Source organism: Pocillopora damicornis, chromosome 8 (assembly GCF_964200805.1).
Source record: "Pocillopora damicornis chromosome 8, jaPocDami1.2, whole genome shotgun sequence".
NCBI classification, from domain to species: domain Eukaryota; kingdom Metazoa; phylum Cnidaria; class Anthozoa; order Scleractinia; family Pocilloporidae; genus Pocillopora; species Pocillopora damicornis.
Window position 1 is genome coordinate 12,819,063 of NC_142677.1, and position 18,343 is coordinate 12,837,405.

An 18,343-nucleotide genomic window follows, 5' to 3' on the forward strand; every position below is an offset into this window, starting at 1 on the left:
AAGGAACCCTATGGATGTGTTATGACTAAAACACTAAGACGTTCTCTGATCTCAAAAAGATTGTGAATATGTCACATTAAAGACAAGTCAGAAACACTACTACAAGATACTTACCGAATTGGCTGCGAGTCTGTCCATGAGCGAGCATAATGCAACAACAAAGAGATAGCAATATATCGTTAGATAAAAGAAAAATAAAAAAAATTTTAGGCCAACAACATTACATCAACAAGATCCGGTTAGAAGCACTCGATAGAGAAAACATTTCGTTTTATCCTTTCGCGTTCAGATGGAGATTCGTGACACTAAGAACGGCGATAATAAAATTATTTTAACTTTCTCACTTGCTCAGCATGGGTTAAGCAAATATAGGACAGATACACATGTGGTCGCTTTAAAAAAAAAAACTAATTCACTGGGGATTAAGATGGAAACCACGAAATCTAACCAATCGTTTGCAAATTGTTACTTATTTTTCTTGTACGGGCAAACACATACTCAGGTCAACTGAATTTAATTCATTTATTCAACGGAGTAGATCGATGCAAAACGTATGATTGAAACTGCCATTTAATTACAGGCACAAATGAAACGATGTTTTTTCGAGTTTTATTTTTTTATTTTTTTTTTAAGAGTCATTAGGTAGAATAGGCGTATTCAATTCATGGAATCTGTGGTAGGCTAAAATCACACCAAAGAAATTAAAATATCTTTCATTAGCGGTGTCTTAATGCGAAATCACTCACGACCAATCGCACAGGACGCGGCGGCGAAATTTTCTAGCAAACAGTATACACAACTCACATTTGTCACATTTTCAATAGCGCCGTTTTTCTTCTTCATATAACAAACGAAACATGAAAACTTTTCTTTTCAAATCTAAAGCGGAATTCATCCAAACGACCCAAGTAAAAAAAAAAGATATTATTCAAACAATGACCACAGAATGCGTTCACTGTAAGTCAACGCAGTTGTCACTAAGAAATCAAACTCGCGTTTATCAAAACATTTTTTAACAAAGCTTAAAATAATTTATCCCTCTGGTAGACCACCAGACATTCATTCCATAATTTCTAGAAACCTTAGTTCTCCATAAGATTTTGTGTGGATGTTCTATGAATGTGGCTAAGCGAAAAACAAAGCACTGCTGTGATGGAAATTTAAATGACAAGAAAGATTGTCAACTTAGAAAGTTGTTCTTAAAATATTTTTAAGAAATACCATCAATCTTCGTGAGAATAATTAAGCAGTTTGAGATCTTGGATCAGCTCAAGTTTCGAAAGCGAATACGCATTAATGCAAAAGAAGGTAAAGAATGTAAAATTCAAGACCGTATTCTAGTTTTGTGATACGATTGCGGAGATGGGGATAGAAGAGTCGCCTTCCTTTCATAAAAATGATGAATAGGTACAAGAACATAATAAAATAAGGCTACACGAAAAATTGAAGGGAGATATCATTATCACAAACAACCCACTCAAAGTACGCCGTCCTTGAACAAACCTTCACGGAAAAAATTGGAAAGGTATTCATCGACAGACATCCAAGACAAAGACAAAAACCCAAGCCAAGCCTGACCCGACCACTACGCAGCATGAGTGAAAAAAGCGGGTCTCATGTACATAAAACCACATTTAGCTTGTAACCCAGTCATGAAATACGGATTTTATTAACTTACCTAGCCGCATATCTTGATATCAACTTGTGCTCATCATCCATTCTGGAATCAGACAACCAAAAATTACGCCCAACATAATGGGGAATAAAACTACCGTTGGGCATGATAATAAAATACGATTTCGTGCGACGAGGAACACGAACGGCGATACACAACTTCTTGCGGGCGTTCTTTGCCAGCTTCCACCGCCGTATTCAGTAGCTGAGCTTGCTGTTTGAGTATACTTAGTATCGCTCGCTATCAGGTGTTAATAAAACAAATCTACATATTCATAATGAGTTTTTCAACGACTGTGAAATAAATTCACTCACTTAAAGAATACATGCACTGTTCGTTTCAATTGGTCAAATTCACCTTCATAAAGATAATGGCAATTATCGCCACGGGGAAGCGATGAAGCCAGAAAAATGATTTCAGATCATATCTGAAAGGTGTGCTGTAAGTCTTTTTTCCCACGCCTTACGAAATGAAAACAAAATAGCCACGAATAATAGGCTAGGGTTATTGCTCTTGGGAGACAAGCAAATAGAAATATTAGATAAATTTTATGACAATAAAGGACGAAAAAAATGGGAATTTCATTGTCGTTAAGAAAAACAAATAGTACATGACTCGAACAATTTGTCTCCTTTTTTTGCTCGACTACTTGAAAAAGTCTATTTTCGTTCGATGCAAATTTTCATTTCAAAGGGGAAAAAACCTGTTTCGCTTCATTAGGGTGGGTGTCCAATTTTGTTTGCTTGACCTTTTATAGCACACATCAAAGTTTGCAGCTTCTTACCGCTCATATTAAAGATTGAAATATTTGTTTCCTGAATTTAACAGAATTAATTCCGCAAATCCTAATTTCCATCTGAAAGACACGAAACGAATTTCCTCACTAAATAGATAGGAAAGAACGTCGCCAAAGCATCGGACACTTATTGATTTATCGTTCATTAAGCTGGAAATGTTCTTTTCTCAACAGAAAGTTCGATATTGAATGACAGCCATCGTTTTAGGGATTTGCATGGAATTATTTCAAAGTGCTCTTCCTTTCTGCGAATTTTTTCTAACGATCAATTATAATCTGTAGATACCGATTCCACCGTCTTTTTAAAAGCTTCATTTTTGTTTCCGTTTCCTTTCTCTTAATTTTTTTCTTAACTATCATCTTAAAAGACGTCCTTACACATCGCAGTAATTCAACTTCAACTCGGGTTTTAAGTAACCCGGGGTTATTTTAAGAGGTAGATATGGTCAACTAAAACCCACTTCCAAGATATCAAGCCGACATTAATTTACTCTGACGAAGGACTTACGCTCGAAAAGTCGGCTTACGAATCTCTTTACGATTGCCAATTTACATTATCCACTCTGTTGATGAAACCAAATTATCGCGACATTCATTTGGCCGATCAAGTGCAAGAAGTAACACATGTGATTAAATTAAGATGCCTTTTCCTCGTTTGTTTCTTTTTTTTTATCCTTTTTTTCTTATCGAGTATGAATGAAGACCTCAAGCAATTACCAACTCTCAAAGTCCAGAAAAGACAGGAAAACTGTTACCTTTATTACCGCGGTTTTAGCGGTTTTAGCGCCAGATAACTTGAAAGACTCTACTATCCTGATGGAAAGATCTGGGTTCCCTTTTTTTTCCTTTCTATTTTTACTCGGAGAGTGGTTTATTTTTAAACCTACTGATAACCTGCCAGCTGGCCCTCATTACTAGAGACTTAACCACATTCTGCTCCAGCCATGGAAATTTCGTTAAACCCTTTCACTCCCGAGTTCTAAATATTAATTCTCAGTACTGTTCCACATGTGCTGCTTGTGATTCTAGTTAGGAGAATTTGGTGTTAAATCAAGCAACTACCGCCCCTTGTTGATATTTTTCCCTCTTCTCCTCACCTGTCTGTTGAAACAGTTTAAATAATGTAAAGAGAAATTCCTTGTTAGTCACACAAACGAGCCAACTAAACCTTACCTTCCGTCCAAATCCTCCGCCATTTTAGTTGGCTGTGACGACTCCATTGAGGTATCCACTGACTCGGGTGACGTAGAGCTTGCGACGTAATCAACATATTGATTTGGACCGGAAAGATCTGAAGGCAACGGAGGTCTGCCAACACAAAAGTAAAACAGAAGGAGCCTAAGTTAAATGGAATCTTGGCGTTTTAAATTCCTATAAATGATACCACAAAAATTAAAATGAAATAAATACGCAGAGGAAAAGTACATCAAAAATACATCAGATTTCCAGTCTCTGAACACAACTTTTAACCCAGTAAAATGGTTGTCGACGAACATAATAATATTCAGTAACTTTGAGAAACTTATTAAACGTTTCTTGTGATGTTTGAGAATGTGAGCGAGGCATAGAGCTATCTCTAAAAAAAAAAAACCGCACGGAATTTTAAAACGAGGTAGAATCGACTAAATTTAAATTCTGAACCTAAACAAGCAGTTAACGATTTTCAACTACGTTATATTGTTAGAGTCTCCAAATATGAAAACCGCCTCTTTCTAATGGGAAGATAATTCGTTAATTCAACTCCTCGGTACCGTTATCTAAGTAACACCGTACAACGTAATTGCGATAAGCAATTACAAACCCACTTTAATCTAAATTTATTCACGGAAGAAGCGAAAACATTCACAGACGACACGAAAGAATCAACCTTTCACATAAAAACACTTTTCGTTGCCAAAGAGGCACGACTGCAAATAATACGCCCTTCCAAGAGTAGACAATAGACGGCATTTATGTACTTCAATTCTTAAGAGCAACAAAGACATTTGTTGTTTTGAAAAGAAAGGTTTCATATAACTTTTCTCTTCAGCTTATTGTTCACTTACGTAATTCCACCGCCTTTGACGCGAACTCTTAATGGACGCGTAAAGATATAGCATGTCTGACGAGCGTTTGGTTTTAAAGTTATAAAAAGCCGCTTTTCCGAGTAAGAATCATCGCTGCTGCCACTGCTACCACTACTGCTACCACTGTTACTAGTGTTTGAACTCCTCTCACTCGAGCGACCACCACTAGAACTGCTACCGTTTGAACTACTGCTAGGGGAATTCATCCTAGTTCAACTTTCCTCTCGGTACGTAGAACGGGTCGTTTAGCGCAGAAACCAAACCAGAATTCCATCTTTGCAATTTGTAGATCATTCTAGACTAAACTTGTGTCGAAAACAAATTTTTGCAATCGAAGTTTCATCGCGCTACGCAATGTTACGGTCAACATAAAAACTTCCTTTCAAGCTCATAAATAAATTATTAATTGTTACTTCAGATCGCAATCGGTGATGTTAAATATTTAGTACATTTCGGCCAATCATGAAGACATGGAGTTTACTCGACGAAGGCAATAAACACAAATCATATGAAAATAGATAAAACAAAAAAATATTGCTGCGTCTTTCAGAAACCGCGGGGTTTCGTTTAGCCAATTGCGTCATTCCATTAATCATCCTTGCAAAATCTACCGTGAAATGTAGCAAGTGTATCTATTTTTTGCCACTTTTGTTATCATTTATTGAACTCAGCTAATCCATTATCAAATTAGCTGCTTCTTTAAAAGTAAGTAAAGATTATCTCACGAATAACACTTTGGCGTTGTGAAACGATCTGCAGGCAACCAATCCTTCTGTAATTTCTCTCCACGTCGGTTATGAAAGTAAAATCAAAAACTTAAATTCCAAGATTAAAGAAACAAAGTGTTGTTCCAAGATTAGAAGACCAAAGTTTGTCGATATAAAAAAAAACCTAAACCAAATACTACGATAAAAGTGTACATTGAAAAGAAAATAAAGGAAATTTCAGTGTTCGTCGTGTTTATCAGGAAATTGAAATTCGGCTTCCTCTAAATCCTCTGACCCTTAAGAGTGACTAGCATCTAATTTCTCTTTACAACATTACGTCGAAATCACACTTTAAGGTCACGAGAATAACGGCGCCGATCAACAACTAAAGAGGCTCTTGATTGTTGGACAAGTTCTCCAAAAAAAATTGCATTTGAAACTGAAGAATTGCCATAATTTGGAACTCGAAACATTCATTCTAAAAGGTTCAAACTTTCAGAGATTTACAAACATCTTTCTATGTCATCTTTAAAACAAATTCGCTCGTTTTCCCGAAATGTTCCATTGCTTGTGGTCAAAAATGATTCTTTGAATTCCACGAGAAATCTTGGTAGTTAAGAACCTTTAATAAGACCGTGCATGTTGACAACAAGAGATGAGCTTCATGGTTCTACAACTCAATCTCAAAGAAACTTTCCGTCAAAACGAAATTCTATTTATCGCCTTGCTTTTGACTCTCGAATCACCCGATACAGGATGAGTAGAGCTCTCAAACTGATTTATCAAGATAATAAGGAGGCTAAAGCTTGCAACATCAGCTTTTGAAGATTGTCTCCCTTAATCAGCGTCGTGTTGATAACCAACCTAGTCTCATCTGCCCTCCGACCGCCCATCGATACAGCTTTTTGCAATCAAATAACTTCATCCAATCGAGTTCCTCTGACGTGTACATTGTTTACGACAGTAAAAAACAAATGTTAATATCAGCCTGTGGTCGAGAAAGTAGGTAAACGGGCGTTCCTTTATCTTCAAATGCCAACTGGAAAAATAATAAAAACTTATCAAATGTTCAGTTTAGCTTTAGCGTTTGGTATCAAGTCTCGACACAATGTAAATAAGCGATTACTCAACACGGAAAAGGATGCCGTCATCAGTAGAAAAGGACGAAAACTTCGTTTCCTTACATCCGTTATCTATCCTCGTGCACAGCTCTTCACCTCATCAATCCACTACTTTTACTGAAACGTAGCTCAAATTGGCCCGAGATGTGTCACTCTATTACGTACATGTAGTTAGTAGAGTTGTCCTCACGGTGACGCGGAAGTCCCGGGTGACGATAAAATTACTCTAGGTTTTTCCCCAAAATTTCCTCCTTCTCATAGCTCCTACCAACAGAGAATCTTGCCTCAAGAAATTCCCCTTCAGGCAGACGAATGTTTAGCTAAGTTCGCAAACAGTATTTTGTCAGGTTTCCCACACTGGTACCATTTCATCGGCTTACATCACGATATTACTTCGCCATTTATTTACAAGGTAGCCGTAAACGTTTTCAACACCAAAAAGGTAAGATAAAACAAAAAGTAGACGAGGAGTACTTAGTAAGGATAACAAAACGCATTTCGATTCACCAAAGTAATTCCAACAGTCAATCAGAAGCTAGGAAATATCACGCAGAACCCAGTTAAAACACCCACATTGCCATAAGCACGTGAAACTCGGGTGACCAACACGTCATAGATTTCAGTTTTGAATCTGATTGGTTGAGAAAGTAGCGCGAGTTTTCTAGACCAATCACAAAGCGAAGAAAAGCAAAACCAAACCAATACCGGATCGCTTCGAAATTAACTTGAAATTGAAAATTGCTTCATCGACACGTATTTTGAAGACTAAATTTATGTAACTCCTTCGAAACTACTAAATATCTCTTGCCAGTACTTTAATCTGAATCTCTCGACCTCGCGTCTCGAGCAAAACACAGGATTCGTTGGGAAACAGCGTCTGACACATCCGGCTAAATGTTATCATACTTACATGATGTTCGTGACATCTAGTGTCTTATTAGGCTCTGGTTCCCTGGGGTACTCTGGCAGGGAAGGTCGTTTCTTTCGTCCTCCACCGCAGAGAAATTTACTTCGGAGAGAATTGCCTCTCTCGCCCGCGTTCTGAAACAAGAATTTAGCATTTTTAGAAATTGCCTAAGGAGTCTTCCTTATAATTTTTCCCTTTTTTTTCGGAGAGGGAAAGGGGGCGTTTTGGTTTTAGCAGAGGATATTTTCACTCGAAGGCGATTGGTATGAATCCCGGATCAATATCAGTGTCTGGGAAACTGTTCACCTACCCCTCCCCTAACCCAACACTAACCCTAACTTATTATCAATTGACTACTGTTGTTAGTGGAGGGGTAGGTAGGCAGTTGCCCAGATACCGATATTGATCTAGAATCCCAACCTTCTTTTTACAATCACTTTGATAAACCCTTTAGCCCTTGTGGGTGATTAGCATCGTCTTTCTCCTAACAACATCACTGCTGAATAAAACATCAAGGTCAGGAGAATAAAGGAAATGATCACCAATTAAAACAGCTCCTGATTGTCGCAAAAACCCTCCGTGTCAACACCATAGCAAATGTGTAAGGAGCGTCAGGTGGGAATTACACGCGGATGACCCACAAATCACGGAAATTACAAATCATCAAGGTTAATAAAAATGCATGCGTACACGTGCAAGTCACGTGCCATCAATCACGTGAAAATGTTTCAATGCGCGTATTGCGACAGAAGTGTAACAAAACAGAAAGATTTCTTTACACCTTGAACCCCTGATGTTCAGCACGAGCATGAGCTTCACTGAATCGTTTGCAGAATCAGTTTTAACTCTTTACACTCTTACATCAGTATGCATATTCTCCATACTGTTCTCCAAAAATTTCTCTAGGAGCCGACGAGGAGAATTTTTTCCACAATCAAAACTTCTTGACTGGCGATCATTTCCTTTATTCTCATGATCTTAGTGAATAATTTAGCAGTATCACTGTAAGGAGAATTAAGATGTTGCTTACTCTTCACAGTGTAAAGGGTTAATATGAAGATGCTATTCAACAAGCGAGCACTAGAATACAGTGTTCTCCCTTTCAGGTAGTAACCGGTAACATTTACCGCCTGTAGTACCTCTTATAACCGTTTAAAATTGCTTGGAATTCTTGAAAATTCAACAAGTAAAAGGATTACTTAACCGGTTTGAAAATTTATTTTACCTGTCATGCTTAAAATACGGGAGAACACTGGGAATATGGCCATGAAATGAAATTGTAAAAACAATTGTACAATTAAAATATTTATTTACCCAAGTGGAATACTCTCGCACATCATGATCCTGTTTATGGCCTTGTGAAGACTTTCCTCTCCAGAAGCAGTCCTGGAAAGTCAAACAACATGCCGGTTAATCTTCTTCTTACCAAATAGAGTCGTTTTCCATGACCTAACTCGATATTGTGGCATACAGGGTTCACGCCCTTTTTAGAAACAAATTTCAAGGACTTTTCCAGAACTCAGATTAATTTTCTAGGACTTAGCCTTAAACCCTTTCGATCCCAAGAATTCAAAATCAGTTCTCCTACCGGTCTACATACAATTCTTAAAGCGCAAATTGTGAAAACTTTATTGCTTGAGTAAAGCAGATTTCCAGGACTTTCTAGGACTTGTAGTCTTTTCCCAGGACTTTCCAGTCTTGGAAAATGTCAAAATAAAATGCCAAGACTTTCCAAGTTTTTCTAGGACCCGTGCAAACCCTGAGCATAAAAGAACTTGAAAATAACAGGCGCCTAACAGGCAGCAATCTACAATTACATTATTTTGTGAGAGAATAAATAAAGGAACAAAGAGTTTACCTGACAGAGAGTGTAATTGTAACAGTGAAGACATTTGTACCTTAAAAAAAAAGAGGAACACGACTTTAAATGAACATCTAATTGGTTCAATTATTGGAGAGGAGATTAAAGAATCAAGAGACAAGTTTCATACTGAACGTGGCCACATCATGAAGACACCAGTATGTTGTCCTAAGTTGTGGAAACCTTGAAGTTTTTGGGAAGCTAGAAACACTTATTAAGATGACTACGAGATTCACTTAATGATGACACTGTGTGTTTGTGTGGGTCAAAGTCTGCTTAAGCAATTGAAACATGATGTGCAATTTATGTAGCCATAATCATTTAACTTTATGATCCTTTAAGAACGATATACAGTACATGTATTTGAAAAATGCTACTGTATGCAAACTGGTGGGTGGGAATGCAGCACAAGCAAACTGGGAGGATGTAACCCGTTTGCTAAACACACACAATGATAATGAAGGGTTTTCTCAAAAAGTACAACTCAGTCACGCCAAGCCAGTTCGTGAACCCAGACCTTCAATACAAAAGCTAACCAAGACAGACCAGGAAGACAACTGTGCCCCCTCAAGTAAAATAAAAACTGTAAGAGGTCCAGTTTTCCAGTAGTCTGACTAACTCACACAAAGACAGAGAGACCAAGAAGGCAACTGTGCCCCCCTCAAGTAAAATAAAAACTGTAAGAGGTCCAGTTTTCCAGTAGTCTGACTAACTCACACAAAGACAGAGAGACCAAGAAGACAATGGTGCCTCCTCAAGTAAAATAAAAACTGTGAGAGGTCCAGTTTTCCAGTGTTCTCATACAATCACACAAAGGCAACTTCCACCTTTTATTTCCTAATTTTGGCAGATGATTTTTTATACCTGTACCTGTATATTTACTAAAACACATCACTTTACCTGAAGCCCACAACAGGCTTTGTCTTGCAAACTTGACATGGAATTTGATGTTCACCTGAAGATAAAAAGAAAATGAAAATTCAATCTCTGCAAAAAAATTCTGAAAAAACACTAAAAATAAACTGAAAAAATGGATCCATACTCCTCGCCTAAAAACTTTATCTCTAACTCTTCCTTACCATTCTCCTCTCATTCTCCCTTCTACCTCTTTGCTCACCCAGCCCATACCCTTTCCTCTGAACAGACTTTCCCCATTTGCTCGGACAAAGGGCTAACACTCAAATGTCAGCTTTGAACTCTTTACAACAGGCAATTTACATTATCAACCTAGTTGATAAAACCAAATTATCTTGTTTCTGCTACTCAAACTGTTCACGTCTTGTGTGCTAAGAACCCTTCATAGTCCCAAACAGCAATGAAAAGAAAGAAAACCAAAAACATAACAACAAGGTATGTTCATGCATAAATACTTACATTTCGCAGCATTGGCCATTTTCTGCATGGTTCCAAGCCAAACATAGCAAAGGGGAGCATCAGTACCCATGACACACTCAAGAAAATTAAGAAGAACTGTTTCATTTCTTTTCAAGGGCTAAAATAAGAAGAAAAAACACCAAATCAGTGAGGGATAACACTGTATTTAACTGTACACAGTACTTGCACTTTATGTATTGAGGAATGTCAACAGTACATGTATACATAAACAGTTAAACACACCAAGTACTATGTAATAACAAATGGGTTAAAAAATCTTTTTAGACTATAGAAAAACATTTTCAACTTTAATATAAATATTTTAGTTACTACTTCAGAGAAAAGTTTGAACAAAATAGGTTACATAATTTTGTGAAATTTATGGTTTGTTGTGAATATCCTAGCTGTGACAGTTTATTTATTTATTTATTTATTTATTTAGCTTCACCTAATTATCTCAGGCAGGGAGACCACTACAGCTTTAGCCAATTTTGGTGGATCCCAAATTGACAATGAAAAGGCCAGACCCCCCCCCCCCTCCCCAAATTCCCAGTAAACAGGCCAGACCACATCACAGTAATCTCGTGAGTGGGTTCTTTAACATCCCCTGCCTAACCAAAATTACTAATTAATAGAAGCAGGAGACGGGACCTACGGTTTATTCTTCCTTATCCAAGAAGACTAGAATGTCTATCCATTTCTTGACATAATAGAAAGGTAGCATATTCTCCTTAGTTATTTTAAGACCTTAGTGTTGGTCCAGCCGGGGCTCAAACCTTCAACCTCCCACACAACAGTCCAGCACTCTAACCAATTGAGCTAACAGTTTTTCTTTTAATTCATGTCAACCCTCTTAACCCTTTACACCCTAACACAAGAATGCAATTCTCTATACTGTTCACTATGAATTTCCTAAGATGTTGACAAGGAGAATTTGTTTAACAATCAAGAACATCTTTAGTTAGTGATCATTTCCTTTATCCTCATGACTTTAATGAGTGATCCAGGGGTGATACTGTAAGGAGAAATTAGATGAGTGGCAAGTCTTAAACAAACTTGAACTACATGTATCCTGCTGTAAATTTTTCCATTCCCATTTTTCAAGCAATTTGGTTTACATTGATCAATGATTTGACAAATATCGAAACAAAAAGCAAATCCCATTTCTCTTAAAAATTTGCATACCAGTCAGAGCAAGACATAGTCGTGACAGGTTATCATACTGCAACACAACACCATTAAAATAAGCAAGTAGAACTTATCAGTTTTTGAATAAATGGTGAGATGAATGAACCAGTTTTCGAGAACAGCATGTTCAGTAATGACAAAAGCTATGATAAAAGCTATGCAGACAGAGAAAAGGGACAATCAATATTCCTACCCCATCAGGACTGAAGAACCTGACCACAATCTCTTCAGAGAAACCAAATGTGGGTGCCTCTCCAACAGCTGCAGGGAGCTAAGAGAAGTGAGAACAAACATCAAACTTTCATGATACTGTGGTTAAAAAATTAATGAATGTGTCATTTATCATTTCTTTCAGAGGGGTCAACCTGAACAACATCTGAGTGGCTCATGCTTTTACAATTCAACCTGCATTTCTGATGCATTGTGTGACTACATGTATGACTGTTGCCTTTGAGCAGGTGCTTATCAGCCAATTGATACAGGAGTGGCAGAAGCCACTGATTCTGAGCCAGCAGTGATGCAAGCATGCAAAAGATCTGCAGGTTTTTGGCAAGAAAAGTTTTAGTGCCAGATCCCTCAGAAACCTCTCTGATGCTTGTCTTGCTGGTTGGCTCCAACCTTGCAGGCTTTGTTTCTGGTCCTGCAGTAGCTGGAGGTGGCCTGGCAAAGTGGTTAGGGTGCTCAACTTGTAATCTAGTGGCCCTGAGTTCAAACCCTCCACCTGGCTACTCACTGGATTTGTTCTTGGTTGCCCTAAATTAAAACCTTGCCTGCACTGTGTAAATAGCCAACTGGTCTGCCTCCTGCCAGTGGGGATTTACAAGCACTTTATTTCTACACAAAATATTTGTTTCTCTCTTTGCGTGTATGAGCATAATTATGTTAAGACTGTATGTGTGTCATGTAAGTGTTAAATTTATTACTATTTTTTTTATTAGTAATGACAGCCTGCTTAAAGGCTATACTACAAAAGTTTAGAATCTAGTTCACAACATTTTATCTTTATGAACATCTCCACAGACCTGCAATAATTCCCTTAGGTAAGCTTCAAACTTGGGGAAGTTCAAATAACCTCTGTCATCCTCAATTTGTGAAAAATGATCTGAAAAGTGAATAATTAAAAGGATAGGTTACTCATCAATAATTAACATTAAGCTAAATGCATGGACTCATTTGTCAAGAGCTCTTTCAAGACCAAATTAACAATGAGCAAAAGATTAAATAATAAAATACATATGGTCATCAAATACATTTTTACCACATTTGATTAATAGGTCAAGAATAAAAAGTTCTTACATCTCAATTTATCTATGAGACGCCCAGCACAGAGTGTAGAAAGAGCAGTTTTTACTGACAGCACTCTGATTCTACCTATGGCATCACTGAAAACAAAAAAAGAGCAACATACTTATCAAGTTCCTGCCAATTATAGGGGAAAAAAACCATCATACATGCATCAAATTAATAATTACTGCAGAAATAACTAGCAAGTCTAGTCAGCAAACAAGTCACCCACAGTGCTTAAAAAAAAACTAGAATTTGTATTAATTTTATCTCAAGCAAGTTACAGGTATCACAATAATTTAAATGTTGTAGTAAAAGAAACCTACAGAGTAGAGGAGAAAAGAGCAGAAATAGCCACAGGGGCACTAGAATTAAGAGAAAACTAACAACTAAGAAAGTCAATTTTTGGCAGAGATGATGAGACTTGTCTGTCATGTAGTCTCCCTCTCGACTTGGTGAAAAGAATTTCATTTTTTCACAAATTTTTTTGTTCAGAAACTTCAATTGCATCAACCAATATAACCAAATTTTAGTCAATTCCTCCCAATTTTCAGAAGCAAGCACACTGTATTCAAAATGTTTTCCCAAAGCTTTGTTTAAAAAACAGTAAATGGGTTCAAATTGCATGATGTTCTTCAAAAAAATGTCACCCTTAACCTTACCTGTCATACGCATAAAGAAGCCAGTTGGTGACCAGACTTATGGATCGTTCTACATCAATGTAGTTAGTTGTAGGAAGCCGTTTGTTCAAAGCATAAAAAATACTTGATACAATTGCTTCCAGCCTTGTTTCATGGAGCTCTGTGTTGTGGTCGAGAGTATTCAGGCCATTTTCTCGAAATGCTTCAATCATGTTAAACACATCAACCAAGTGCACTGTGTGTAAGGAAAATAGAGTAATTAGTTGCAACAATGTTATAAAGTAGTCTGGACATCAAGCTAAGCAAGCCTTTGGGGAAGAATTGTAGGTATACTCTCAGAACAGCATCTGAATATCAAGTCTAAAGGGTGATCTGCCATGGACTTTCTGCTTTTAAGATGAGTAAAAATCACCTGGTAAAAGTATCATATATCATATACCATGTACTCACAGTTGGTTTTGTTTTGAATGAAGAGCAGTTTTGCTGCTGTCCTGTAAGCTGCAAATCTTATTTCATCAAAACTCTCCTCATCTACAAAAGGCACACAAAACAAAGAGGAAAAAGCATGTTAAAAAATGAATGCATCATATCTCACCATGAACATATTAGAAGACACTCTTTATATTTAGCAATAACAATAGTTACAGTACAGAGATAACGTAATGCATGTATGGTTTAACCCTTTAACTCCCATGAGTGATGAAGACAGAATTTCTCCTTACAATATCAATACAATATCAACCAGATAAGTAACGAGAATAAAGAAAAATATCAATTTGGGGATAATTATTTGATCCACTACTAAAGTCTCTGAACTAACATTAAAATTGTATGGTTGATAGTAAAGAGAATTACAACTTTGATCTGGAAGTTAACGGTTAAGCTCCAAAATCCTATAGTGTATATTGATTCCTAACACTGTCAGCTGGACACATCTACTGTAAGTTCTGAGAATTTGTTGTTCCATCAAAAAACATTCTTAGGTTGATTTTTTTGTCTTTTTTTTCTCTTGGCCATTAAGCTTGACAGTAAGAATGGATTTTGAAAAAGATAAATTTATCTTTTGATCACTTCAGGGATTGGAAGTATGAACAACACTCTAGCACTTGCTCTTTTATCAAATGTTACTTACTCATCTCATGAAACAGGTCTTGAAGAAGCTGATCAGCTTCATCTTTAGGTATGGATTCATTCAAGATGCTGAAAAGAATTAATTAATTCAAGCATATAAGGTTTACATGGAATAAAGCTGTTTGATATTATCCAATTACTAGCTCTTCCCAGTAAGTTTTTTTCTTGACTACCCTTGCATTTAGTTTGCTTTTCACTTGTAGACTTGGTTAGATTTCCCTTTGGATTGAATTTCAGTTAGTATTCTTGTTTCAATGTCACCAATACCACTTGTTAAAAGAATTTCACCTGGCACACGTGAAAGATATGATGTAAGCTATAAATTCAATTTCTACAGAGTAGATCTTGTACATTCTGTAATCTGAAGTACAATGTGTACATGCTTTTTATTTCAATCTGAGGTACAAACTGCAAAGGACTACCTACCAAAAAAAAGCACTAAAATCTATGATTAAACAGAGTGCAAATTAACCCTTTCTCTCCCATGAGTGACCAAGACAGAATTTCTCCTTACAATATCAATACAATATCAACCAGATAAGTGATGAGAATAAAGAAAAATATCAATTTGGGGATACTTAGTTGATCCAATATTAAATTCCCTGAACTAACATTATAAGGATTGTATGGTTAACAATAAGGAGAATTACAAATTTGATCTGGGAGTTGAAGGGTTAAGAACAGGACTACTTGGACAATTGGTTTAAACTCTTTTAAGACATTTGTGCACATGATACCAATAAAAGTAGACTCCCAACCAAATGATGCCTGTATAGACCCTGGCAAAGTTCAATATGACATGTTCTAGAGTGAGATTCTTGATTTTCATCTGCTCTCCAATCAGGAATACAAGAAAAAACTGGTCTTTTGCAAGCATAAACCCGACAATTTGGGTTAAAAGTAATAAAACAGCATCTCATCTGGAAAAAGCAACAACCATGGCTGTTTTAAGCCTTTGAAGCAGAGATATAATGTAACTTGTGGTGAATACAGCTTGCCTTTGTGCAAACTCAAGTCTAAGCCACCAAACATTAAGCTAACTTATCCCAGACTTATTCCACTAAAAATAACTCATAATTAATTAATCATCTGTATACCTATTCACAGAGCTATCATTGGAACCATTTGAGTGAAAAAGGATGTGGATGCTATAAAACTAACTGATAAACTCACATGTCAAAGAACAAAAATTCAATAGAAAGGGTGATCAAGCTGGTAACTTCTTTAAAAGTAATAAATATATGCTGAAATACAGTGAAATCTACTGTTCTAATTCATTTATTCAAGTCTAGCACCACAAATGCCCCAGTTCTCTCTTTGTGAAATAAGCTTAATTGATTTCTTTGTCTGTCAAACTCAATTCATGCATCCCAAAATTTACTCTGTCTATAAGACAGAATTCTATAATTTTCAAATTAAATTCGAGGCTAATAATTACTTGTAGTATATGAGAAACCTGTGTCAGCTTCTTTATTATGAATGATTACTATCCACACGAAAATAATCCTCCTGCTTGAGGAAAATTATTGGGTTATTTTAAGAAATTAGAATTGGATTGCATCCCTAGGCAAAGTAAGACATGATTTTCAGTTTTTACAACAAAATAATGTAAACAAGTTCACTCACTTGCCAGCCAAGATAGGTGAGGTAGTTGCTTCCATCATTTTCCTAAAAGGCAAAGAAAGTCATTTTGAGCACATTAAAAAGAATCACCTATGTAAACATGATTGAACTCACAACTGCTTTGTTTTAGGGTTAAACTGTACAGAGGACTCTTGACTTAATTTAGCCTTCTTCATTTTGACCTCACTAACAAGACAGAAAGTTGTCACAATTCTTTATTAACAGTACACAATGCGCCTCTTAGACGTGAATATCTTGAAAAGATGTCCCTGTCTGTGTGACCCTGAAATATTTTTTATCCAGTATTTATATTTGCCCTGAGGCCGATTCACAGGAATTAATTTAATCTGCTTAACTGAAAAATGTACAATACTATCGTGCAACAAAACCCACCGCCTACATTATATCTAAATGCATTTTTGCGCAAAAACGGATGGTAGTAGGGAAAACATTTCTGTGTAAACATCAGTGAAAGCCTAGGTACATCTTTCGAATAACTCTTATAAATTAATTAAGGTTTCGCAAACTCGATAGGCCTTAAATTGATTTTTTTTTTAGAAAATTCAAATATAACTTCAAGGTATCGAAATAAATCGTATGGCACTAATAAGTATAATCTATGTTCATGGGAGCGTAAGAAATATCCCTGATTTTATTCGGATTTAATCGCAGATCGATCAACCATAATATTCAGTTGTGATCTCTCATCGCAATTCAAAACATCCAAAAGGCGTTGACTCGGGTAGGGTCATTTCGCTTCAGTTAACTACAATTAGCACTTTTAACATAAACTAGAATCAATAAAATACGGTTACAAACAAGAAACTAGATTCTACAACGACATGAAGACTTGGAAAATGGAAACAGATGCGCGCCTTTGATATTTCCCCTCAACATTGTGCTTATTATGTGTTCAGTTGTCAGTTTGAAGAGATTCAAGACACTTCTACAAAAACATATACTGCTAAACCTACGCCCTGTAAAAAAATAATAGCCTAGGAACATTCCAAAACGGAAAAAGTAGTAATTAAAAAAAGAATGCTTGTAATCAAGAAGTGCACTGAACACTTGTTCGTAGCAGAAGCTGCTTCGCGGATTTCCGGTCAACGATTCGTGTTGAATATGTTTACATTTTACTACAATTTCTCTTACGGTACTGAGGCAAATTTCGCTGTCATATCGAATTAAAAGCGAGAATTACCGAACGAACAATATTTCTTTCAGTACAGCGCTTAATCCGACAAGGTTGGTGATTACCTTATGATCATACCTTGCTGTGCAGGTACAGAATATTATCATAACAACGATGATTCTTTAAAACCTGATGCACTTATTCATAAACATCATAGCCCTTTCAATATTCACCAGCAGTCGGAAACGATGCGCCAACTCATTCAGTAAGAAATAATTCTTCGCGCTATTTGAATCAAATTCCAGTGAGTACGATTGCCATTTTTTTGCGGTCAAGCCATCAAAAAGGCATCAAGTTCGGTACTATTCCGACAAATGTAAGTACCAAACCGTAAATCCATACCTTAGATTGTAGGTCGAAAACAGATATTCTTTCCTTCAAATCTTCAACGTAAACCAGTCTGACGGTCTCAATTCCGCCATTTGAAGCCTTCCTTCGCCATAATCTTCACCGAGCCTTATCTTTATCACGTGACTTATGTTTCCATACCAAGAACATTTCCCGTGACCAATCAATAGTTATAGTAAAGAGAGCAAAGGTTATCAATTATCGAGATCATGAAAAACCACAAAATGAGTTGATGCAAACGAAAACTTTCGAATTCAGCAAATTAATTCATGTCTAAGCTTTCTTTTTTATTCTTTCTTTGAGACAGCTTTCAGCACTTCTAAACGCAACGCGTGGAAATCTGAGCTCGCAGAGATTGCGTGACATTATGTAAAGATGAGGTTCCTTCAGCCAATATTTCGATCGAGCGGTCAGATCTTCCTAGCCGGA

At 36.7% G+C, this 18,343-nt stretch overlaps 1 protein-coding gene across 1 annotated transcript in view; it reads right to left on the bottom strand.

Annotated features, from left to right (window-relative positions):
- Positions 1-18,075, bottom strand: part of LOC113678739 (dystrobrevin beta) — a 32,838-nt gene extending 14,763 nt beyond the window's left edge. Inside the window, exons 1-16 of the mRNA XM_027195645.2 lie at positions 17,909-18,075; positions 16,378-16,419; positions 14,753-14,820; positions 14,071-14,151; positions 13,642-13,855; positions 12,992-13,077; positions 12,718-12,797; positions 11,889-11,966; positions 10,508-10,625; positions 10,034-10,088; positions 9,131-9,170; positions 8,587-8,658; positions 7,276-7,406; positions 3,645-3,779; positions 1,679-1,720; positions 115-130 (exon numbers count right to left, since the gene is read on the bottom strand). Coding sequence (XP_027051446.1) covers positions 115-130; positions 1,679-1,720; positions 3,645-3,779; positions 7,276-7,406; positions 8,587-8,658; positions 9,131-9,170; positions 10,034-10,088; positions 10,508-10,625; positions 11,889-11,966; positions 12,718-12,797; positions 12,992-13,077; positions 13,642-13,855; positions 14,071-14,151; positions 14,753-14,820; positions 16,378-16,415 — 1,254 coding nt within the window. The 5' untranslated portion in view covers positions 16,416-16,419; positions 17,909-18,075. The remainder of the gene's footprint in view (positions 1-114; positions 131-1,678; positions 1,721-3,644; positions 3,780-7,275; positions 7,407-8,586; positions 8,659-9,130; positions 9,171-10,033; positions 10,089-10,507; positions 10,626-11,888; positions 11,967-12,717; positions 12,798-12,991; positions 13,078-13,641; positions 13,856-14,070; positions 14,152-14,752; positions 14,821-16,377; positions 16,420-17,908) is intronic.
- Positions 18,076-18,343: the final 268 nt, after the last annotated feature.